The 25981-nt window shown below is 44.0% G+C and overlaps 1 protein-coding gene across 2 annotated transcripts in view; it reads left to right on the top strand.

The window, feature by feature from the left end:
- pkn1a (protein kinase N1a) overlaps positions 1-25981 on the top strand; it is a 262380-nt gene that overhangs the window by 228118 nt on the left and 8281 nt on the right. For both annotated transcript variants that reach the window (XM_059639870.1, XM_059639869.1), the window contains 3 exons: positions 4271-4413; positions 10917-11024; positions 12810-12890. In XM_059639870.1, the coding sequence (XP_059495853.1) occupies positions 4271-4413; positions 10917-11024; positions 12810-12890 (332 nt within the window). The remainder of the gene's footprint in view (positions 1-4270; positions 4414-10916; positions 11025-12809; positions 12891-25981) is intronic.

Here is a 25981-nt window from a genome sequence, read left to right as displayed (position 1 = left end):
CCCTCTGCTCCCTGCCCATTCATGTATCTGTCCAGATAGATCTTAAATGAAGCTATCGTGCCCATCTCTACCACCTCCGCTGGTAACGCATTCTAGGCACCCACGACCATCTGCCTAAAGAACTTTCCACGCATATCTCCCATAAACTTTTCCCGTGTCACCTTGAAATCGTGACCCCTAGTAATTGAGTCCCCCACTCTGCGAAAAAGCTTCTTGCTATCCACCCTGTCCATAACCTTGATCTTGTAGACCTCAATCAGGTCCCCCCTCAACCTTTGTCTTTCTAATGTAAACAATCCTAATCTACTCAATCTGTCTCCACAGCTAGCGCCCTCCATACCAGGCAACATCCTGGTGAACCTCCTCAGCACCATCTCCAAGCATCCACATCCTTTTGGTAATGTGGCGACCAGAACTATATGCAGTACTCTAAATGTGGCCGAAACAAAGTCTTATACAACTGTAACATGATCTGCCAACTCTTGTACTCAATACCCCATCCGATGAATGAAAGCACGCCGCATGCCTTCTTGACCACTCTATCGACCTGCGCTGCCATCTTCAGGGTACAATGGACCTGAACACCCAGATCTCTCTCTGCATCAAATTTCCCCAGGGCTTTTCCATTCACTGTATAGTTCTCTCTTGAATTGAATCTTCCAAAATGCATTACCTCGCATTTGCCTGGATTGAACTCCATCTGCCATTCCTCCACCTGACTCTCCAATCTATCTTTATTCTGCTGCATTCTCCGACAGTCCCCTTCACTATCTGCTACTCCACCAATCTTAGTGCCATCTGCAAACTTGTTAATCAGACCACGTATACTTTACTTCACTCTGGGATAAACCATGCAAACTGTAAGTTATGTTTCCATTGCAGGAGCTTTAACTAGACCTATTCCAGTATGATCAGAAGGAGCTCAGAAAAACTAAGAAAGCCCCTTGTTACAATTTTGGGGATGGGCAATGTTTTTAAATTGATTATACAGGATATAGGCATTGCTGGCTAATTGATTCTGGAGAAGATAGTGGTGAGCTGCTTTCTTGCGCTGCTGCAGTCCTTGTGATCTAATTATACCCAGAGTGATGGGAAGGGAACGCCAAGATTTTCACTCAGCAATAGTGAAGGAATGGCAATATAGTTAAGTCAGGATGGTGAGTGGCTTGGACGGAAGCTTGCTGCCCTTGTTCATCTAGCTGATAAGTGTTAGTTTTTGGAAGGTGTTGTCAAAGGAGCAACAGAAGATTCTTCAGCACATGGATGGAGGTAGGAGTGAACAGTTAAGGTGTAGGTATGATGCCAGACAGCTAGCTGCTTTGCCTGTGCTAGTAAAACCACTAGACCATGAGATATAGGAGTAGAATTAGGCTATGCGGCCCTTTGAGTCTGCTCTGCCATTCGATCATGGCTGATGTTTATCAAACTCATTCTCCTGCCTTCTTCGCATAACACCTTTGATTCCTTTACTAATCAAGAACCTATCTATCTCGGTCCTAAATGCACTCAATCTTATGATAAGACTATAAGTACGCTGAAACAGAAAGGTACTGCTTATTCTGTGATAATGGGAACTGCAGATGCTGGAGAATCCAAGATAATAAAATGTGAGGCTGGATGAACACAGCAGGCCCAGCAGCATCTCAGGAGCACAAAAGCTGACGTTTCGGGCCTAGACCCTTCATCAGGACCGCCTCCCCCTCTCTCCCTATTTATTCCAGAACCCTCACCCCATCCCCCTCTCTGATGAAGGGTCTAGGCCCGAAACGTCAGCTTTTGTGCTCCTGAGATGCTGCTGAGCCTGCTGTGTTCATCCAGCCTCACATTTTATTATCTTGGGTACTGCTTATTCTGCTGAAACCTGGGATTGAACAGGGACCTTTAAATCTTGAATTTAGCACTGTCCCAACTGAGCTATTTCAGCTAATTGTAAGCTCCTCAGATATTGTTGGAGATGCAGTAATCCAGGACAATCCTCTCAGTGAAGATTATATTGACAGAAGAATCTATGGAATTATGCAGCATCGAATGAGGAAATTCTGCGTTGGCCTTCTGAAAGAAAGAACCTGTTAGCTGGAATCAAATGCTTTTACTACAGAATACTGACATTTTTTCCACTAAAATATTTATCCAGGTCCCATTAAATAATTGTTGTCTGCTTCCATCAAGATTGCAAGTAGTTAATTCCAGATCATTAACATTTCAAACAAAACCCTCCTCATTTCGCCTCTGGTGATTGGACCTACTGTCATTGAAAATAGTTTTTGCTTATTTATTCTGTCACGACCCTTTCTTGATTTTTGCATGTTTCTACCCCATAATTTCACAAAGTGTTGCTGCTCAGGTTGGGGGGGTGGTGGTCACACAAAGTTCCACTATTCTAGTAGTCACAACATCACATAAAAACGTTTTTTTTTCAATCGACAAGAAGACTGATTAAATACCTTGTCTACAAAACCATCTATCAACGAGGTTTCTTAATGAACACAATTATTGGTGTATAAACAAGGCAAAGCTTATTTAATAATTGGCAATAGTTAGCTAACATATACATTTAGTAATGTGAAAATGCTTACTTCTCTGAATATTCCTAAAATATGCACACACTTCAGAAAAAGAAAAATGAAAGGGTTCTTTTCTGTAGAGGTTGGCTTCCTGAAAAGAAACACTTCAGCTGGTGGGTTTTTCTTGAAGACATAAACACAATGATATCATGTTCTGCAGTCTGTTGCTCTGATGTTCTGGAAAGTACGATCATGTCACTAATCATACGCAGTTTTTAAAGTTTTGCAGACAGAACTTGCTAAAGAAAAGCACTGTTGAGATGTATCTTCAATCAAGCTTCAAACAGATCTCTACAACAGTGTTCTCTTTACAAAAATGGGATCATTGGCTTTAGCAGGTGTTCTTTCAACTCAGCTTGTTCTTAGCAAGCCTTCTTCTAGCTGAACCAGATAAACTTTGAAGCTTTCCAAGGCATTTACCTTTCATAACAGCCCCAGCAGTGGAATCCAAAAAAGCTTGCTGATATTATCTACCAATCATGTGATTTACAGGAAATGTTGTTTAAAAACAAATCACCTATGTACACTGCAATCTTTCAATTACTTTTTTTAAATAAGCCACCAAGGATGTTTCCACAAAACTTGAAGTAAATCTATTTTCTATAAATCCGTCACAGTCACCAAGAAGTAGTAAATACAAAACTTTATCATTACAAAGACTATAAAAATGCCAAACCAAATACTGTGGATTTTCCTGGATGGATAGATTTGAGAAGTAGGGAGGTTATGCTAAGCCTGCAACGAGTTTTGGTTAGAATGCATTCTAGCTTTTTGCAATTCTGGTTACCAATTGTAGAAAGGAGATAGAGTGTGCAGGGAAGGTTTACACAGGTGATATCAGAAATGTAAGGGTTTGTACAGCAGAAGACTGTGAACAGATTGAATCTCATTCCTGCTAAAGAAAGGAGGCTGCAGGATAACTAAGAGAAATTCCAAAACCTTTTGATAGAGTAGATATGGAGAGCTGGGAAATAGTATAACTAGAAATCATCAATATGAAACAGTGAGCAAGAAATGCATGTGCCTTTTATAACATTTTCCTTTACTCCAAACTGTTTTCCCAATTTCAGTTTAATTTTATTGCAACCTCTTTACAGTGGAGTTATAACAATATATCATCCTGCATCATCTCTTTGCTTGTTTGCATAACTTTGCTGCTGCTCCTTCATACCCAAAATTTCCAAAGCACTAAAGGTAATATTACCTTCACAACCTCCCTAGGGAATGAATGGTTGCCTTCTCGATGCTAGTGTGCGCTCCATATTACTGGAAAATTGAATCTACAATTGTGGGGTGTCACATACCAGATGAACAAAAGCAGTTTGTCAACTCCTGCTCCTAACCTCACTACTCAAGAATGCTGGTCCAGGGCTCTGAACACAGAGATGATAGATGGGGTGCAGAAGCAAACAGTGGCCACGTTAACTTTCTCAATTTCTGGAGCTGAGGCAGTCCTTAGAGCATCACCAGGTTTCACCCAGTTTCTGTCTGTATTGGACCAGCTAATACCAGCAGTGGCTACTGTTTCATCCCCTTCATGGAATGTGGGTGCTCTGGCTGCTCCAAGTGCTTTATAATTCCAGTTTTCTATTCTATTCTCAGCTGCAACTCGCTCTGTAAGTTCTCCATCAAGAGGCCTTAGGCTGTTCTCCTAAGTCGGAATTCCTATGCAGTAGAAAGCAAATTGTGTGATTTTATCATTGTAGATATGGGCTATGGTGAGCGGACGAGCACTTTCTGCGGTACTCCAGAGTTTCTTGCTCCTGAGGTTCTGACAGACACCTCTTACACCCGGGCTGTGGACTGGTGGGGACTTGGTGTTCTCATCTATGAGATGCTGGTGGGAGAGGTGAGTCCTGAAGAGGATCATTATTTACATTGAATGTATATTGATAATCCTCCTGTGTACTTTCTCTCAATTTATAAAGTCTTGTTTGAAACATAGGAACAGATGAAGGTTGTTCAGCCCCTCAGACTTATTTTGTTATTGAAATTGATTATGGCTGTTACGTAACTCCTCTTAACATTTTTGGAGAACAAGAATCTATTGATCCCAAATTTAGAATTGGCACCTTATGCCCACATCAATTGGAATTGTGTTTCAAACTTCTGCTCTTTTTTTTTAAAGCATGTCCCCAGTGCTTGATTCTCCAGTCAGCTGACCTAGTACCTCTTGTATGTCAGAAGATGCAGCAAAAGGAGGGATTCCAGTTTGTTATCCTTATGTCAAAACTAGTTGACAGCCCCTTTCTCTCTTACCCAGCAATCCTGCATCTTAACCTGCTTTAAATACTTCGGACCAAAAACAAAGTTGCTGGAAAAGCTCAGCAGGTCTGGCAGCATCTGTGAAGGCGAAAACAGGTTAATGTTTTGTGTCCGGTGACCCTTCCTCAGAAAATACTTTGGAATTTTGCCTTGCACAATATCAGCCTTTCCCTCTATTAAGGCATTGATGCCACTATCAAAACTGCAAAATGTCAGTGCACCTCTCAACACAAACTCCTGGACTAGAGGAAATAATCTCGTTCTGTTTACTTCATCATCAAACACTCCATAATTTTAAACCATATAACACCTGGTTATAGTCCAACAGGTTTATTTGAAAACACAAGCCTCAGCCCTCCTTCAGGTGTTAGGGGGAGAGATAATAGCAGACAGAATTTATGACTAAAAGACCAAAGGTTTACATTGATGAGGATGTACTAAACAAACCTAAGGTGATGTTAAATCTTTAATAATTCATTAATATGTTTCTGTAAATTCCTTTCAAGTCATGGTCTGAGAGAACAAAAAGTTCTATCAGAGTAAAGAAGAGGGTGACGTTTTAGGCCAGACAATGCACATTGTGAGAGTGCGTGTGTGCGTGGGCATGTGTGTGTGCTTATGTGACTGAGTGTATATGTATGCGTGTGTGAAAGTGTATAGTGTTGTGGGTCACCTATAGTGCAACCTCGTTGAGGCCATCCTCATGGGTACCAGACTTGGCTATCAGCCTCTGCCTGGTGACTCTGAATTGTTGTGTCTCCCAAAGTCCATCTTGGAGGATGTTTACCCAAAGATCCGAGGCCAAATGTCCTTGACAGCTCAAGTGTTCCCCCACTGGGAGGGAACATCCCTGTTTGGTGTGGTATCCATTCATCTGTTGTTGTATGTCTGCTTAGTTTCCCCAATATAATTTGCCTCAGGGCATCCTTGCCTGCGACAGATGAGATAGACAATGTTGGTTGAGTCACATGAGTATCTGCCATGCACGTGGTGGGTGGTGTTACCCAATGTGATGGTAGTGTCCATGTTGAAGAACCGATATGCCTTGCAGAGATTACTATGACAGGGTTGCGTAGTGGTTTTGTCAATGTCGTCCTGAAGGCTGGGTAGTTTGCTGCGAATAATGGTCTGTTTAAGGTTTGGTGGTTGTTTGAAGGTGAGAAGCGGAGACATGGGAAGATCTTGGCGAGGTGCTAGTTGTCATCGATAATGTGTTGAAGGCTGCAAAGAACATGACAAAGTTTCTCTGCTCTTGGGAAATACTGGATGACAAAGGGCACCCTACCAGACGAATCCTGCGTCTGTCTCCTGAGGAGGTCATTATGGTTTTTTGCCGTGGCATGTTGGAACTGGCAGTTGAAGAGTATCCTGTTCCTATGAGGGCGCCCTTCAACACCTTCAGACGCCCATTTCTTTCCTCCTCACCTGAACAGATTCTGTGTATGCATAGGCTTGTCTGTAGGGGATCGCTGTTTTAATATGTTTCAGGTGGGAGCTGGAGAAATGCAGCATCGTGAGGTTATCTGTAGGCTTGCAGTAGAGTGAAATACTAAGGTGTCCATCGCTAATGGAGATGTGTGTGTACAAGAATGAGATTCATTTGAAAGAGTAGTCAGTAGTAATTCTGATGGTGGGATGAAACTTGTTGATATCACTTATGTAGTTGTTTCAGTGATTCTTCGTCATGACCCCAAAGGAGGAAAATGTCATCGCTGTAGCTGGAGTATAGCGTTGGTCAGACGTTCTTGGGTTCATTTCGCACTACAGGTAACTCCACCACACTATACATTCTCTCTGTCACACACACACTCCACCCCACTCTCTCACACTCTCTTTGCACCCCCCCCACACTCAATCTGTCTCTCCCCACACACTCTTCTGCCCCCTCACTCACACATTCTCTCTCTCCCCCTCTCTCACACACACATTCTGTCTATTTCTACACACACACACACACACACACACACACACAGCCCCACTCTTCCACATTCTGTCTCCCCCAACTCTCATTCGCTTTCTTTCCCCACACACACTCTCTTTGCCTCCCTCACTCTCACATTCTCTCTCTCCCCCTCTCTCTCTCACACACACACACACACACACACTCTCTCTCTGTTTATTCACACACACATACACACATGTGAATCTATGGGTGAATTTGTATTTGCAGGGGCATTTTATTTTCTTCAGAAAACACACAGTTCATAGACAATCAGTCAATATGGCATTTTATAAATTCCTACTTTAGAAATAAAAGCAATCTGACTCCAAGCTAAAACACAAACAGATTCTAAACAAGATCTCATACCGAACATCCATTGTCTGACCTAAAATGTCACCTCTTCTTTGCATTGATAAAACCTTTAGTTCTCTCAGACTGTGACTTGAATTCAGAGATTTACGAATACATATTAATCAATTAAAACCTTCTAAATGATTAAAGATTTAACAGCATCTTATGTTTGTATGGTACATCCTCATGAATGATGTGAACCTTTGATATTTTACAAATAAATTCTGTGTCTGATACTACCTCTGTTATTAACATCTAAAGGAGCACTGAGGCTCCGAAAACTTGTGTTTTCAAATAAACCTTTTGGACTACAACCTGATGTTGTGTGATTTCTGACCTCGTCCACCCCAGTGCCATACCAGCATCTCCACAACATAATTTTAAACCTCCATTAAAGCTCTTGGCCTTCTCTGCTTGGGCAGGGAAAATCCAAATATAAACAAGGGCTCTGTTCCTTGTTACCCGGCTTCTGCAAGGCCTGTATTCTACAGCTTTGTGGTATAATTCCAAAAATGCCTTCTACAAATTTGACGCTACCCCTTTGCTGTTGTATTCAGTACCCAATTGATGAAATATGATAACCTTTCGGCCCTCATTAATGGCTGTATCTCCTTTTGTGTGTGAATTTGAACCTCTCAATGTTTCTCGGACCCTTCGATGTGAATGATAAATCCCATTCCTTACCTTTCAGCACATGCAAATGTCAAATTCTGTACACCTGCTCATTTGCCTGGCTCTGGCCTTTGGTTACATTCTAGCAGTTTGCCAAACCCACTCCATTGTGTCATCAGCAAATTGCCATGTTTTGATCACTATTCCAAGTTTTGATCTCCTTCTTATACTCAGCTATATTCTGAAGCTCATTGTCTCAGCCTTTCTCTCATCTGAGTAGCATCCATTAACCTGAGCCTTTTCTTTCTACTCTGTCACCAACTTACCATCTGTTACACAACTAAGGTCTTATTTATATAGTAACTTTCTTGGCCACACTTCTCACAGAGTACCTCTCCCAAAGTTTTCAGTAGCTGCTTCAATCAGTGAAGTAGTTTTGATACTCATAATGTTGGAAATGGCAGCAGCCAGTTTGTATTCAGCAAGTTCCCACTACCATTAATGTGATCATAAACGGGATCAGCCTTTGGTTGAAGGATTCATGTTGGCCAGGAAACGAGTGCACTCCCTTTTTTTTGTCCTTGGATCTTTTACATCTATTTGAGAGGTTAGACAAAAACTTGATTTAATATTTCATCTGAAGGGTGGCATTCCTGACACGGCATCACTCCCTCAGCACAGTTCAGAGGTGTCACCTTGATGAATGAACTCCAGTCCTCGAATAAGACTTGAACCCACAATATTCTGATTCCGAAGTGATCATGCTGCCAACTTAATAATGACTACAGTGCATGGAATAATGATATATTTCCACAATCCAGATACTGTATCACCAGACTTTGAAGAGCCAGTTGATGCATTGGTTGTTCCTCATCAAAGTCTCCTATTGTAGCTGTAGTATTTATTTGTCTGGTCCTATTTAGTGCCTTGTCGATGCTTGCCTCCAGGACGTCAATTGTGGTGGATTCAGAGATGGTAATGCTATTAAATATCAAAGGGATGAGGTTGGATTCTCCCTTGTTGATAATTGTTAGCATGAATGTTACTTGCCACTTACCAGCCTAAGCCCGAATTTTGTTGGCATGGACATGGGCTACATGCCCATATCTGAGGGGTTGCAAATGCTCCCCCAGAAAATCAGTACAGATTCTCCAACATAATAAAGTGTGAAGCTGGAAGAACACAGCAGGCCAAGCAGCATCTCAGGAGCACAAAAGCTGACGTTTCAGGCCTAGACCCTTCATCAGAGAGGGGGATGGGGAGAGGGCTCTGAAATAATAAAGGAGGGGTGAGGCAGACCGAAGATGGATAGAGGAGAAGATAGGTGGAGAGGAGAGTATAGGTGGGGAGGGGATAGGTCAGTCCGGGGAGGACGGACAAATCAAGGAGGCAGGATGAGGTTAGTAGGTGGGAAATGGAGGTGCGGCTTGAGGTGGGAGGAGGGGATAGCTGAGAGGAAGAACAGGTTAGGGAGGCGGAGACGAGCTGGGCTGGTTTTGGGATGCAGTGGGGGGAGGGGACGAGTTGGGCTGGTTTGGGGATGTAGTGGGGGAGGGGGATATTTTGAAGCTTGTGAAGTCCATATTGATACCATTGGGCTGCAGGGTTCCCAAGCGGAATATGAGTTGCTGTTCCTGCAACCTTCGGGTGGCATCATTGTGACACTGCAGGAGGCCCATGATGGACATGTCATCTAAGGAGTGGGACGGGTAGTTAAAATGGTTCACGACTGGGAGGTGCAGTTGTTTATTGTGAACTGAGTGGAGGTGTTCTGCAAAGCGTTCCCCCAGCCTCCGCTTGATTTCCCCAATGTAGAGGAAGCCACACCGGGTACAGTGGATGCAGTATACCACATTGGCAGATGTGCAGGTGAACATCTGCTTAATATGGAAAGTAATCTTGGGGCCTGGGATGGGGGTGAGGGAGGAGGTGTGGGGGCAAGTGTAGCACTTCCTGCGGTTGCAGGGGAAGGTGCCGTTTGTGGTGGGGTTGGAGGAGGGTGTGGAGTGAACAAGGGAGTCACAGAGAGAGTGGTCTCTCCGGAAGGCAGACAAGGGTGGGGATGGAAAAATATCTTGGGTGGTGGGGTCGGATTGTAGATGGCGGAAGTAGATGGAGGATGATGCGTTGTATCCGGAGGTTGGTGGGGTGGTATGTGAGGATGAGGGGGATTTTCTTAGGGTGGATATTGCGGGCGCGGAGTTTGAGGGATGTGTTTCTGGTATCCAAGTGTTGCGTTATGTTCATCAATCATCTTCATCACTTCCTCAAAAAAATCAATTTTGTGAGACAAATCCTCCTCTCATCTATCTCTATTCTGCTAATACAATCATTAACTAACAGAACCATCTTTTCCTACTTTGCAGGTCATTAATGAATGACAGGATCCTTCAAGATTCAGGTCCCAATTCATATAATTCTGCAGCCATATCTCTGTATTGGATAACAGATTATACTTATTCATTCTGCACTCTCAGTCCATCTGTTTTATTTCAAATACTGTGTGCATTCAAATACAGAACCTTTTAGTTTTATCCTTTTACTCGCTTTGTACTTCTGTTAGTTGACTCTTCAATTCGTACTCAACATCCCATCCTGTAACAGTCTGTTCTCATGTTAATAGCTTTCTCTTGGGCCTTGACGCTTTGATTTATAACATCTTCCCAATTTTGATCTCTTGCCCCTTCTATTAAGTTAAGATCCTCTCTGCTTCCATAATTACACGGTTGGCAAGAACACTAACTCCAGCACGGCTCAGGCAAAACCACCCCATCTGCCCAGATTTCCCTTTCCTTGCCACTGGTGCCAGTGTCCTATCAAACGGAATCCCTTCCTGCCACTCCCACCCCAGTCATCTATTCACTTCTATCATCTAATTTTGCACCTTTGCTAGTTTTCATGTAGCTAAAGTAATAGCGCGGAAATTATGGCCTTCAAGTTTGTGCTTCCTAATTTAGCACCTAGCTCCACGTACTGACTATGCAGAACCTCCTTCTTTCTCCAGCTTATGTTGTCATTACCTTCTTTCTCCAAGAACTACATGAGCTCAGTCCAAAATGCTATGCTCAGTATCAAAGGAGGGAACAATATCGTACAACATTAGCAAGATTTCACTTGTGCAATTTAAAGGTAATTGTATCTGGAGGTTGACACTGATTGAGTTTTCATTGTTTGTCTTGTAGTCTCCATTTCCAGGGGATGATGAGGAGGAAGTGTTTGACAGCATTGTCAATGATGAGGTTCGATACCCACGATTCCTATCTACTGAGGCCATCGCTGTAATGAGAAGGGTAAAGGATTAGTTTCTCCAATCGTTGAAAGCCTTAACCAAGAGGATGCACTAAGGAAAAGAGGCAGAGACTAAAAAATTGGAAATCCAATGAGATGGATAGGGAAACTGACAGGAGTACCATGAGAAGGTGTGACTGAAAATGTAGTCAAAAATATAGGTTCTGAGAAGGTTTATAAAGGCAGGGAAAGAAGCAAAACGGTAATGGAATTAGTGGCATGATTCCAGTGAGGGAGCAAGGTTGCTGAGTGTGCACAGGTGAGCAATAACAGATTTAATGGCCCAGATCAGAGTTAATCATCATTATTCTGAAAAATGACAGTATATTCTGACATCAGCATATGTGCAGTCAGATAGAAACCCAGCATTTCCCAGTAGTGATTTCCTGATCCTCCACAGCCCATAAAGGTCTTGCAGAGGGTACTCTCAAAAATTGCTTGAATTGATGTGAATTTCCTACTTTCTGGCTCCCTCCCTTTAAATTAGCATTAGCTTTTATCTAATCCACTGGCATCTTTAAGAATCCCCGGAATTTTAGAATATTATAACCAATGGATCCACCATCACTGCTGCCACTTCTTTTTAAGACCTGAGAATGGTTTCTGCACCGGTGGGATTCCCATTACTCTGGCAAAGCCACATACCTACTCCCACTTACTTTCACAGAGTTCAGGAACAAAGAGATTTTGGGCTACAGTGTGGAAGCAGGCCATTCAGCTCATCAAGTCCACACTGACCCTCCGAAGAGTAGACTCACCCCCTTACCCTATCCCTGTAACCCTGCATATCTAATGACTGGTTCACCTAACCTACTGCTACATCCCCAGACACAATGGGCAATTTAGCAGAGCCAGTCCACATAATCTGTACATCTTTGGACTGTGGGATGAATTCAGATCACTTGGAGGAAACCCATGTACTCATGGGGAGAATGTGCAAACTCCACACACATATTCACCCAAGAGTGGAATCAAACCCGGGTTCACTGCTGTGAGATAGCAGTGCTGACCACTGTGCCACCATGCCATCCCATTGAATGTTTCCAACTGAATGCTTAGCCTGTTTGATGACTTCACTGTTGCTGGGTGCTGGAGATTTTCCACAGCTGGGGTCAGTATCAGATATCAAATTAATGTAAGGGAAGGGATATACCCACATCTTGAGATCTTTGTGGACGGACAGCTGTCTTCAAGCTCTGTGGTGAGTGTCGATGCACTAACTGAAAATCTGGACTGTTAACACTGTTTAATAGGCCCAAATTTTCTGATGGCCACTTAGTTGTTTCTGTAGCGGAGGTGGGAATTACAAATTGAGACTGTTTAGAATCGCAGACAAAGCAGACTCTGAGGGAATTGCCTGGGAACTTCTTAGATTCTGGTGGGTAATACTCTGTGCCTAGAACCCTCTGAGATTCCATTTAAATTGGATAATTCAGTGAGAACTATTGCCATTAAGTAAGTAGCTCCCAGATAAAGTTGGACCATTGAAAGCCTAGTTTCCTCTGGGCAATCATTAGCTTGGCCCTTCAAATGATCACATCAACCAGAAACTGCACCTCCATAGACACTTAACATGCAGCTCCTCTCCAACCAACAAACAAGATGTTAGATGTGATCTAACAACAGAGGCTGCTTTAGTGTTGCAGAGCACATGCTCATCTCTCCTGCCAATATCCTTACCTTTGTTTTGTACATGCATAACTTAAAACTCATTCAGATGGGATGTTGTTATATTGTAGCATATTGTCAAGTGACCAAATAATAATGAAGGTTTTATTGATGTCTAGTTGTTACGAAGGAATCCTGAGCGCCGGCTGGGATCCAGTGAACGCGATGCAGAAGAAGTGAAGAAGCAGCCATTCTTCAGGGTGAGTGACCAGATCAAGCTGTACTTAAGACCATATGATATAGAAGCAGAATTAGGCCATTTGGCCCAGTTGTTTGCACTGCCTTTTGATTATGGCTATGTTTCTCAACTTAGTTCCCCTGCCTTTTCCCATAACCCTTGATCCTCTTACTAATCAAGACCCAATCTATCGCTGTCTTAATCACACAATGATTTGTCCTCAAAAGCTGTCTGTGGCAGTGAGTTTCAGAGATTTACCACACTGCTAAGAAATTCCTCCTCATCTCCGTTCCAAATGGTCATCCCTTACCATCGAGCCCTTGGGTCGTAGTCTCTCTTACTAGTGGAAACATCTTCTCCCTATCCATTCTGTCCGGGCCTCTTAGTATTCTGTAAGTTTCAATGAGATACCCGTCATCCTTCTAAACTCCATTGAGTACAGACCCAGAGTCCTCATCCGCTGCTCAAATGACAAGTCCTTCATCCCCAGCACATTTTTCCTTAGATATGGGGCCACAACTACTCACCATATTCCAAATGTGCTCTGATCAGCCTCAGTATTAAATACATGCTCTTGTATTCTAACCCTCTTGAAATGAATGCTAACATTGTATTTGCCTTCCTAACTGCGAACCAAACCTGTCTGTTAACCTTCAGAGAATCCTGAACTAGGATGCCTAAGTCCGTTTGCACTTATGATTTCTAAAGTTTTTCTCTATTTTGAAAATAGTCTATACATTTATTCGTCCTACCAGAGTGTATACCTTCATACTTTTCCACGTTGTATTCCATCTTCCACTTCTTTACCCACTCCCCTAACTGTCCAAGTCTTTCTGCAGCCTCCCCACTCCTCAACATGACCTGGGGCGGCACGGTGGCTCAGTGGTTAGCACTGCTGCCTCACAACACCAGGGATCTGGGTTCGTTTCCACCCTCGGGTGACTGTCTGTGTGGAGTTTGCATGTTCTCCTTGAGTCTGCATGGTTTTCCTCTGGGTGCTCCGGTTTTCTCCCACAGCCCAAAGATGTGCAGGCTACATGGATCGGCAATGCTAAATTGCCCGTAGTGTTCAGGGGTCTATGGGTTATAGGGGAATGGGTCTGGGTGGGATGTTTCAAGTGGCGGTGTGGACTTGTTGGGCCAAAGGGCCTCTTTCCACCCTGTAGAGAATCTAATCTATAACAATGCCCTTGGTACTTTTTGTCCAGATCATTGATGTATAAAATGAATAGTTGTGTTCCCAATACTGACCTCTGTGGAACTCCACTCGTCACCAGCTGCCACACTGAAAAAGACCCCTTCATCCCCACTCTGTGTGATCAGCTGGTCAGTCAATCCTTTATCCATGCCAGTACCTTATCCCTAACACCGTGGCTCTTATCTTATTTTCTTATGTTACCTTATCTTCTGTCAACATCTCTGCATCTGCCAATTCCCAGAACCACTATTTATACCTGTTACATTTGGCAATTTTGTAGCCTTCAAATCAACATGACCAGATTGTAAAGAAGATAACTCTTTGTTTATCTCTTCATGTGATTTCATTGAGCTAGTTGGTACAACATTGCAGATCTGGATCTTCATACCACTCTGCAGGAGCAGAAATCCTCATTGATTCTCAAAGTCTTCCGCTTTTCAGCTGTGGAATGGCAGGGTGTATTGAAGGCCGTAAAACCCCATAGCGATTCATAGAATCCCTACAATGTGGAAGCAGGCCATTTGGCACATCAAATCCACACCAATCCTCCGAAGAGCAACGCACCCTGTACCCTATCCCTGTAACCCTGCATTTACCATGGCTAATCTACCTCGCCAGCACATCCCTGGATGTTATGGGCAATTTATGGGCGGCACAGTTATGGGTTAGCACTGCTGCCTCACAGCACCAGAGACCCAGGTTCGATTCCAAGCTCAGGCGACTGTCTGTGTGGAGTTTGCACATTCTCCCCATGTCTGTGTAGGTTTCCTCCCACAGCCCAAAGATATGCAGGCTAGGTGGATTGGCTATGCTAAATTGCTGGCAGTGTTCAGGGATGTGTAGCTTCAGTGAATTATAGGGGGCTGGGTTTGGGTGGGATGCTCCAAGAGTCAGTGTGGACTTGTTGGGCCGAAGGGCCTGTTTCCACAATGCAGGGATTCTATGATCTAATTTAGCATGGGGAATCCACCTAGCCTGTGCATCTTTGTACCGTGAAAGGATATCACAGCATCTGGAGGAAATCCACACAGGCACAGAGAGAATATGCAAACTCCTCAGACACCTGAGGGTATTGAATTGAATTGAACCTGGGTCTCGGGCATTGTGAGGTATTAACAATTGAGCCAATATGCTGCCCCAACCCCTTTTATTTTTAAACCCCATACTTAAATCACTTCCAACTACACCTCCCTCAGATCCCCAGATACTCCCAGATCTTGAACCTACATTGAGATGATCTGCTTGACCTATTAGTAGAGGTAAGAACATTGAGATACTGTATAGCACAGTTTAGTCCAGTTTAGTGTATGAAATAGTAGTGTTTTCTATATGCAGAGTCTTTGTGTGGCTTCAGCTAAAATACCATCTGATTTTTGTATCTTCATCCAATGTGTGTTTGGTATAGAGGTGTTCAAAAGGATCTCGTGACAAGCTTGATTTAAAACTAGAATTAAGGAGCAATAGTAGACTGATCAACCCCTTTGGACCTTTTCTGACATTCAATAAGATTGTAGCTGGTCTGATTGAACCTCCAAACCACTTGCCCACCTAACCTCATGCTCATCATAACCTCTCACCTTAACGAGAATCTATCTACCTCTGCGTTAAAACCATTCAGAGACCCTACTTGCACCAATTTATCGGGAAGTAAGTTATCAAAGCTTGTTTCTTAAAGACCCTTAGTTACCACAGTAAGAGATTCAGAGGCCTTTGGAAAAGCATTTAAATGAGTGGAATGTAATGATGAGATTTTATAAAATGGCACAATTGGCCAGTTGTGAATTCTGCAACATTTGACATCTGTAAATAATGAAAAAAAATAGAATCTATCTGTGCTTATTTGTTCCTAGAATTAGCTGAATGACGAGCAAATTAAGATTTTATATTCACAGTATTAGAGTAGATAACAGGTGAGAGTTTTCACAGAGTCATCAGCTTTGGAATAAGTTGTATGATTCATTGCAAGCCTACTGAAATATGGAGCTCCAATCTGAGTTTACCTGTTCCCTGTTATTTAGCTGCATTTGCTGACACTGTAGAGCATGCACACTATTCCTTGCCAACACATACATGTGCATTCATGGGTGAGGCCATGAAGAGAGAGGGTGGAGAGATCAAACATGGGAACATTCATTCCCTGCTCATTCTCCAGAGCCTCTAAATTCTTCCTCTAGTGTGGGTGACCAGAACTAAACATATGACTCTCTTGAGAGACCTCTCTTCGGAGGGACATAGTTGCCCACTATGACGTTTTGACGTATTTTTGGCGCATAGTGTGAGTCGTGCCTCCTCGTTGGCCTCGCCGGTAAGCCCAGCAATCCTGGTTGCTGGGTGACTAAATGACCAGAAAAAGTACGAGACGGCCCTGGTCTGCATAGACCAAACCAAAAAACCAGTATGAGTCTTCCAGAATCTCTGGAGCAGTCCGGCTGGGGAGCGTCCCGGATAAACAACCCCCCAGCAGCCACGTCCACAACCGCGAGCTGTGATAAGTCACTAGGTTGTACATGCTCAAAACCTGCAACAAGGTCCATCTCGGTCCAGACCGACACAGCGACCTTGAGACGTTACCTCCTGCCTTACATGGAGTTGAGACCGGTTACCCCTCCCAGAGGGCCGGCTCACCCTGTAATGGATGACATAGATAACGTTGCAGAAGGCACCGGAAGGGCTGCCCACCCTCCGGTTGAGATAAGCATAACCACCCAAACCTTCTACAACAAAAGTTATCGAGAAACGAAGCAGGGCACAGATGGAAATACCACAAATGAGACTGGCGACGAAACAACTGATGCAACTGCCTTCATGGAAGGAGTTGTAATCGAGCCAGTATGCGACAGAACGTCCGTGTTGGAGGTAACCATCCACTATCCCGTCGATGGGTTGTTTTGCAAGGACTGCGACACCCTCTTCCCCACGGTGAGCCTATTTAAGATCCATATGACTAAAGTGCACGATGTAAAGAGCATCCGAACAAGATGTTCTCGCTGCGAGAAGGCAGGGGAGACCACTCAATAGCCTGCCACTATCCTAAATGCAAAGGTAAGATACAACCCCCAACTGGAAACTTTGCATGCAGCGCGTGTGACCAACGGTTTTCAACACAGTCAGGCCTTTGTCAACACGAGAGGCACAGGCACCCGGTTCTATGGAACGAGAAACGCCTCAAACCGGCACCCAAAGTCAAAGGCAAACCTGGGAGAAGCGACCGTGTATGGTCACAGGAGGAGGTTGCACTCCTGAGGGAACTGGAGGTGAGATTTGCAGGATGCAAATTTATAAACAAATCGATTGCAGGCATCCTTAAAACAAAAACACCCAAGCAAATCTCTGACAAGCGCAGGCTCCTGGCAAACACCCCGACGGAGGTCCAGACGATCTGCGAGTCAGCGGCAGACTCGCACGATTCTGAGGCAGAGAGTGTCCAGGAGAATTCCAATGACGAAGCCCAATGCCCAAGAGTCAGCCGGAAAACACCGGCTTCGATCCCTAAACATCGGGACGTGGACGATCAGCTAACACAAGCTGAAGAGCTCTTGGGCGCAAGGAAGGACCCGGACACGCTTGCCCTCGGAATCGGACTAGTGGAAAGCATTACCAACCTACTAATAAACAGTAGGAAAAGACAGGACAAAAACAAAAGGCCTCGAAAAGATCGGGCCAGGAAAGACAAAAAGCCCGGTAGCAATACCAGAGCAAAAAAACGGTGGGCAGCAAGCAAAGCGCTGTTCAGAACAACACAGCTGCTTTACAAAACCAATCGGCGCCAACTAGCTCGCAAGATCATGGGGGTGCCAACTTCATCCGCTTGTCCTCTCGCAAAAGAGGAATTGGAGACATGTTTCCGTGAGAAACTGTCTAAAGCAAACGAGAAATCCAACATCAATAAGTATGCCCCATACTCAGGCAAAGTCGATGACGGGTCCTTGATGAAACCCATAGAGGTAGAGGATGTCGAAGCAGCCATCAAGGGGATAGACGAGAACAGTGCCACCGGGCCAGACGGCCTGAAATTGCAGGACGTAAGAGCACTCCATGAGGAGGAGGAAACTCGTCTATCCCGCCTCTTCTCCCTATGGCTAAAGTCAAGTACAATCCCCAATTCACTAAAAAAGAGTCGAACAGTCCTGATTCCTAAGTGCGAGGATAAGGAACGCCTGAAAAACATTGATAACTGGCGACCAATAACCATCGGTCCAATGCTGCTCCGGCTGTTCACAAAAATAATGGCAAAACGCCTAAGTGAAACAGTCGAAATAAACCCCAGGCAAAAAGGGTTTCGAGCAGCCACTCCCGGATGCAATGAGAACATTGTTATCCTCGAAAATATCATCAAGGGAGCAAAACACAACCGTAAGGACCTCGCAGTTGTCTTTGTTGATCTGGTGAAAGCGTTCGACTCGGTTGGGCACAAATTATTAATCAAATCTCTGCAAAGAATGCAACTACCGAAAGCCTTTGTAAGTCTTATTAAAGACCTATACACTGGCAACACAACAGTGGTGGAAGGGAACGGTAACTTGACCACCCCAATAACTATAGAGAGGGGCGTGAAGCAGGGCGACCCACTTTCACCAATTCTATTTAACATTGCTCTGGATCCGTTGGTGTGCTCTCTGGAGAAGGCCAACTCAGGGGTCTCCATGCCCGTGGGCGGCAGAAGAGTCAACTGCTCGACCTTGGCCTTCGCGGATGACATCGCCCTTCTAAGTGACTCACACACTGGTATGGCTAGGAACCTGAAGCTGCTCCAGGCATACTGTGACCATACGGGCCTCAGTATTAACATAGCGAAAACGAAGGGATTCCACTTCACCTTTAAAAGGAAGACCTTCATGTACAACCATTTCGCAAACTGGAAGCTACGGGATGAATCCATAGCCTACGTACCCCCAGGCGACACTGAGAAATACCTGGGTGCCCGCATCGATCCATGGGCAGGTGTGGCAGAAGGGGAGTGGGAGGAAAAGCTTAAGTCCTGGGTTAAAGGAATACAGGCAGCACCTCTCCGACCACGGCAACGGTTGGAAATCCTAAAGGTACATGTCATCCCCAGATTGTACTTCCATCTGATCCTAACAGAAGCATCACAAACTACTCTTGTAAAGCTGGACCAAATCATCCGTAACGCCACGAAAGAATTCCTACACCTACCACCTCATACCGCAGACGGAATGCTATATTCGAGCAACAGGAACGGTGGTCTAGGCGTCCCAAAACTCGAAGTGCAAATACCATCCGCGATTATCCGCAAACGCAAAGCACTAGACATGTCCAGTGATGTAGTCATTCGGGCCTCCTTTCAATATAAAGCAACACAGAGACAGTTGCGGGACTGCGTGAACTCAAAGTCCTAAAGGAAATTGAAAATTTCCAACCCAACAGCCGCGGCAACGGTGAGGGGGAAATAGACCTGATGACTGACATCCAGGACATGATGCCGGTACTGCAGAAGGCAAACGCGGGGGCGACCGAAACCACCCAATAGGTATGCAGGCTGGAGGGAGTGGGAATTCGAAAAGTGGCAAAAGCTGGAATGTCAGGGAACGGGCATCCAGTACTTTAGAGATGACAAGATCTCTAACTCTTGGACTAAGGCTGGAGTACAACAAAAATCCTCTAGATTCATTAACAGCGTGCTCTTGCGGTGTAACCTATACCCGACGAGAACCACATTATCTCGAGGTAGGCCGAACAGAAACAAACTATGCCGTAGATGTGAGATGGCAAATGAGACCCTACCACACATCTCAGGATACTGCCCATTCGTTAAGAACGCTCAAATCAAACGCCATAACAAGATCGCTGACCAGTTGCAGAAACACGTCAGTAAGTACGGCTGGACATCGTACGTGGAGCCCAGACTATTTGACAAACACGGCTCCCTATGGAAACCCGATCTCATATTTAAGAAAGACAAGAAGATCGCGGTCGTAGATGTCACAGTGCGGTACGAAAATGACAATAAAGCACTGGAAACAGCATGGCGCGAAAAAGTGGAAAAATATAAACACCTGAATGCCGAGATCACGGAATTGACAGGAGGCGCGGTGCCCAGCTACTTTGGCTTCGTGATGGGCGCACGAGGCAAGTGGTCGGAAATGAATAACCGCCTCATGACATTCCTCGGCATCGAGAGATATGACACGTTCGCCCAAAAGACCTCGACACTCACTTTGTCACTGACACTCGAACTTCTGCAACTCTTCAGTGACAAGTGAGCAAAAACCTCAAACGGTGAGATAAGATCCTTCACCGAGACATAAGACCATCAAAGCTGCACGTAACATCAGTCTCCGTTAATGACAATAACAACCTGCCTCATATAACACCAGTATCACCTGGGCCCTTGGTCTGCGGTGATGCTAGAGAGTACAAAAACATCGACGAGCGATGTAAAGACTCGGAAAAGGCACTTCCCCGAGTGTTCCAAAATGGCCTGAACAAAGTCTTACATTGTAACAACATGATTTTCTAATTTTTGGACTCTGTGCTCTAACCAATGAAAGCAAGTATGTTGTACACCTTCTTAACCACCTCATCCAGTTGTGTTCTAAATTTCAGGAGCTAATGACTTGGTCCCCCAAAATCCCTCTGTATATGAATACTCCTAACCGTCCAGCGCATTACAGTGTAATCTCCTCTTGCATTTGACCTCCCAAAATGAATTATATCACACTTTTCTGGATTAAATTCCAACTGCTACTTCTCCACTAAATTTCGAGCTTATCTGTATCATGCTGCATCCTTTCATATTCTTCCTCACTATCCACAATTCGTGTCATTTGCAAACTTTTACTAATCAGACCTCTGACATTTTCGTCCTGATCATTAATGTATATCGCATGCAACAAAGGTCCTAACACTGTTCCTTGGGGAACATCACTGGTCACAGACTCCAGTTAGAAAACTAGCTCTCCATAACTACCCTCTGTCTTCTATGACTGAGCCAATTTTATTTCCAGCTTGCCAGATGATCACGTGATTTGAGCTTCTCATTTGTGAGGGACCTTGTCAAATGCTTTAGTAAAGTCCACGTAGACAACATCCACTGCCTTTGCCATTTCCAATGCAATCAAGTTTGTGAAACAGACTTCCCCAGCATATAGAACAGAAACAAATGTTGTTGGGAAAGCTCAGCAAGTCTGGCAGCATATGTAAAGGAAAATCAGAGTTAACGTTTTCGGGCCCAGTGACCTTTCCTCAGAACTGATGGTGTCTCAGAAAAAGTCAGTTTATATGCAGAAGATAGGGTGGGGGGAGGGGGTAAAGAGTAAATGATAGGTGGGGATAGAGCCCAAAGAGAGAGAGAGAGGGACAGTTGGACAGACAAAGGAGTTGATCATGATCTTGCTAGGAGGGTGAATAGCAGTTAATGTTAATGTTGAGCCCAGAGGGCTGCAGGGTCCCCAAGTGAAAATGAGATGTTGTATTTCCAGCTTGTGCTGAGCTTCTCTGGAACATTTCAGCAAGCCAGAGACAGAGATGTTGGCAAGGGAACAGAGTAGTGTGTTAAAGTGACAGGCAACTGGAAGCACAGGATCCTTTTGCAGGCAGAACGACATTAAAATCCAAATCATTTGGATTTGATTCCTCACTCTGAGGGGCAGTAACTAATGCCTGTTTCTCCAGTTCCCTGTCCCTATCGTAGTAAGATTTTAGCATATTCACATGACATACCTGATAAAGTTTTTTTCACATCTGGCATCTTTACCAGATAATTCACCTGACTTAACTTCTTCACAATCTGATAAGGACCACTAAACTTTGCTATGAAGACATCTCCTACAACTGGTAACAGCACTAATACTTTATCCCTGTGGGAAAATGTACAAATTTTAGATTTCTTATCTGCTTCTTGCTTCATTAGATGCTGTTTCACCTGAAGTGTTATCTAGCTAATTTATCTGTTCTGTTTACTCTTTCTGTCACCTCAGGTACATAATCCAACTGTGCAATCTCTGACTTTGGGCCTATCAACTTTTCCTTAATTAATTTTAAAGGCCCTCTTGCCTCGTGTCTAAATATCAACCCAAATGAAGTAAACTGAGTCGATTCATTTGGGGTATCTCTAATGGCAAACAATTTAAATGGGATACCTTTACCCCAGTCATTTGGATAACCCAGGCTATAAGCCCTCAGCATGTTCTTCAGGGTCTGATGCCACCTTTCCAGTGCTCTTTGGGACTTAGGATGGTACGCACTTGATTTGAAGTGTTGGATGCCGAAACTATCCATGACCACCTCAAATAGTTCAGCAGTAAAATTGGACCCCTGGTCTGTTTGAATATCCCTGGGTAGTCCATAATGGGCAAAGAAAGCAAGCAAATCCTCCAAAACCTATTTTGCCTTAATATTCCATAATGGAATTGCTTCCAGAAATCTGGTAAACACCTCCAATAGGGTTAGCAAATACTTCTGGTTTTAGGGAGGGGACTTAGACAATCAACCGTAACCTGCGTGAAAGGTTCTTCGAATACGGGAATTGGCATCAAAGGTTTTATTACTCCCTTAGATTTACCTACTGTTTGATGCATAATAAAGGTATGACAAAATTCAACCACATCATTATGTAATCCAGGCCAATTGGAATACTTCTGTATCTTAGCCTGAGTCTTCATTACTCCTAGATGATGACCTACAAGTAACCCATGTGCTACCTGCAATACTCCCTGTCTGTATGCTATCAGCAACACAGTCTGGTGCACTTCCACCCATTTCTCCTCTGCACTAACCTACCACAGTCTCCGTTTTTAACTTAGGATTCTATCCTTAAGGTAATAACACTCGGGAATATATTCTGATTCCTTTTCCAAGTAGGCTTTATGATATAAATCTTTTATTGTCTCATCTTTTGGTTGTAAGTCCATTGAGAAGGTAGTGGTGAGCTGCTTTCTTGAACCACTGCAGTTCATATGCTGTATGTAGACCTACAGTGCCCTTAGGAAGGGAATTCTTCCAAGTTTAGTGTTATCTGCTTTAGTGTCCCCTGCATATCAAGATCCAGGTCAATAACGTATATACATATCATTAATAAACTCAGTCTATCCACTTGCTGTGTCCGTCATTTTACACATTGACTTGACTTAGAAGCAATCAATACTTTTCCAGGGTGTCCCAACTCTTTCAGCCAAGCGTGGTAACTACGGACCTCTTAATTTGATATCTCCCTAGTAGCCTCACTCTTCTCTAGTCTGAGCCTCAATTATGAGAAGCAGATTGAGGTGTCCTTTTGTCTCTTCAGTTGCCCATGGGAATGGTTTCTCTCCCTTTGCTCTGTCTAACCCCCTCACGATCTTGAACATAAATCTCCTCTCTGAACTCACTGTATTTTTAAGAAGAACAACCCCCAGCTTCTCCAATCCATCCACATAATTGAAGTGCCTTTCCCTTGGGGCTCATTCTTGTAAATCGTTTCTGCACTTCCTTGAATGCCTCCGCATTTTTTTTTAAAGTGCAATACACAGCACTCGAGTGATGTGAATATTCCTTGTCATTCAGCTTCCTCCAGTGGTCCCCAGCGTTACAGATACCAGTCTTCAGCTAATTCCGTTCACTCCACAAGAAACTGGATACTGCAAAGTCTGCGAGCCCTGACAACATTCCAGTGATAGATCATAGATCATCATAGAATCCCTACAATGTGGAAACAGGCCCTTCGGCCCAACAAGTCCACACCAACCACCAGAGTATTCCACCCTAGACCCATCCCTCTTTAACCCACCTAATCTACACATGTCTGAACACTACGGGCAATTTAGCATGGCCAATCCACCTATCCTGCACAGCTTTACACATTGGGAGGAAATCGGCGCACCCAGAGGAAACCCAGGCAGACAGTCGCCAGAGGGTGGAATCGAACCAGGGTCCGTGGTGCTGTGAGGCAGCAGTGCTAACCACTGAGCTACCATGCCGTCGTACTGAAGATTTGTACTCCAAAACTTGCTGCTCCCCTGGCCAAGTTGTTCCAGTACAGTTACCACACTGGTACCTACCTAACAATGTAGAAAGTTTGCACTATTACTATCACCAATAAGAGACAATCTAACAACCACCCCTTGACATTCAATGGTGTTATTATCACTGAACCTCTACTATCAATATCTGAGGGGTTATCATTGACCAAGAACTCAACTGGCCTCACCACATAAACACAATGGCTACAACAGCAGGTCAAAAGTTAGGAATACTGCAGCGAGTAACTCATCTCCTGTCTCTTCAAAGCCTGTCCACCATCTACAAGGCACAAGTCAGAGTGTGATGGAATAGTCCCCACTTGCCTGGATGAGTTCAGCCCCAGCACACACAATGACACCATCTGGGACAAAGCATCCCACTTGATTGGCACCACATCGACAAGCATCAACTCCCTCCACCACCGACACTCGGTAGCAACAGTGTGTACTATGTACTAGATGCGCTGCAGAAATTCACCAAAGATCCTCAATCAGCTTTTCCAAACCCATCTCCAAGGACGAGGGCAGCAGATATATAGAGTCATATGGAAACATCATCACCTTCAAGCTTCCTTCCAAGCCACCCACCATCCTGACTCGGAAATGTATAGCTGTTCCTTCACTGTCGCTATGTCAACATCCTGGAATTCCCTCCCTAATAGCATTTTGGGTCAGCTCACAGCAGGTGGACTACAACGGTTCAAGAAGGCAGCTCACCACCACCTTCTCAGTGGCAGTTGGGGATAGGTCAAGAAATGCTGGCCAGCCAGCGATGTCCACATCCCACAAATGAATGAATAGCGAAAAAAAAACTTACTCGTCCAAAGCTGAATGTTATCTAGGTCATGTGTATGCACGCACAGACTGCTGTGGTGTAGAAAGGATATTCGTCTCTGCCCCAGGATCACCCAACTTCACTCACTTCATTAACGTTCCATTTTGCTCTTTCTATTGTTTCTAGGTCTATAGAATACTTTTGGATTCATTTTAGTGGATGTAAAACTTGTACTCTTCTTTTGCTCCTGTTATTGCATCCTCCACCTCCTGTATTGAACCTGGCTTTCCCTTGTATTATAAACTGACATTGATCAGATGTCCCTTTTCCTGCTTCATTTTACTCTCTTTTTCAATATTCCAGGCAGCTGTAAAGTTTGTCATTCACTTTTCCTTCCAATGGGATTGTGCCTTGACTGTTCATGAATCATCTCCTCTTTAAAGGCAACCCATTCATCAATAGCAGTCTCACCTACAAGTGTTTGATTCCAATTTACTTCGGCTAGGCCTCTTCTCACCTTATATAAATAGGCCCTGTTCTGTGTCAGTACTTTTAATTTTGATTGTTCTATGTCCTTTTCCATGTCTAAGCTAAACTTTGTGGTCACTGGTCCCTGAAGATTGTCCAACTGTCACCTGATCCATTTCACTGCCCAGAAGTGTGTGTGTGTGTGTGTGTGTGTGTGTGTGTGTGTGTGTGTGTTGTGTGTGTGTGTGTGTGCGCCAAATGAATCAAGTTACACTTGCCATTAACTTTGGGAAAATTTCATAGAAACATCCCTTCACCAGTTTCTATAATTTGCTTAGGATGTTTGCTGAAGGCATACATGGAGTTTAGACATCGTGTTGAAAACTTCACTTAGTATTGTACTTCTAGGATCCAACCTGATCAAATATTTTCTTTGATTAGCTACTTAACCATCTAGTCACATATTCTCGCTTCAGTCCCAGTGATTGAAAAGCACTGAGGCCACCAGTGATGGCTATCTTTTTGTTGAATGTGGCAAAATGGATGACTCAGAGCTGAGAGTTTTTTCCACAAGAAATGAAACCCACTGACTGAAGGAATCACTTTGCATGTTTAATCTTCCCTTTTCCATCAGGCTGATGGTGTTTGCTGATAGTGTAACACTTCTAATTTATACCAGGACAGAGCCTGTTGTCTGAAGATCCTGTTTAGGATGA

This window comes from Stegostoma tigrinum, chromosome 35 (assembly GCF_030684315.1).
Source record: "Stegostoma tigrinum isolate sSteTig4 chromosome 35, sSteTig4.hap1, whole genome shotgun sequence".
In the NCBI taxonomy this organism is placed as follows: Eukaryota; Metazoa; Chordata; class Chondrichthyes; order Orectolobiformes; family Stegostomatidae; genus Stegostoma; species Stegostoma tigrinum.
The sequence above is the reverse complement of the archived record's forward strand: the minus strand, read 5'-3'. Positions and strand labels throughout refer to the sequence as shown.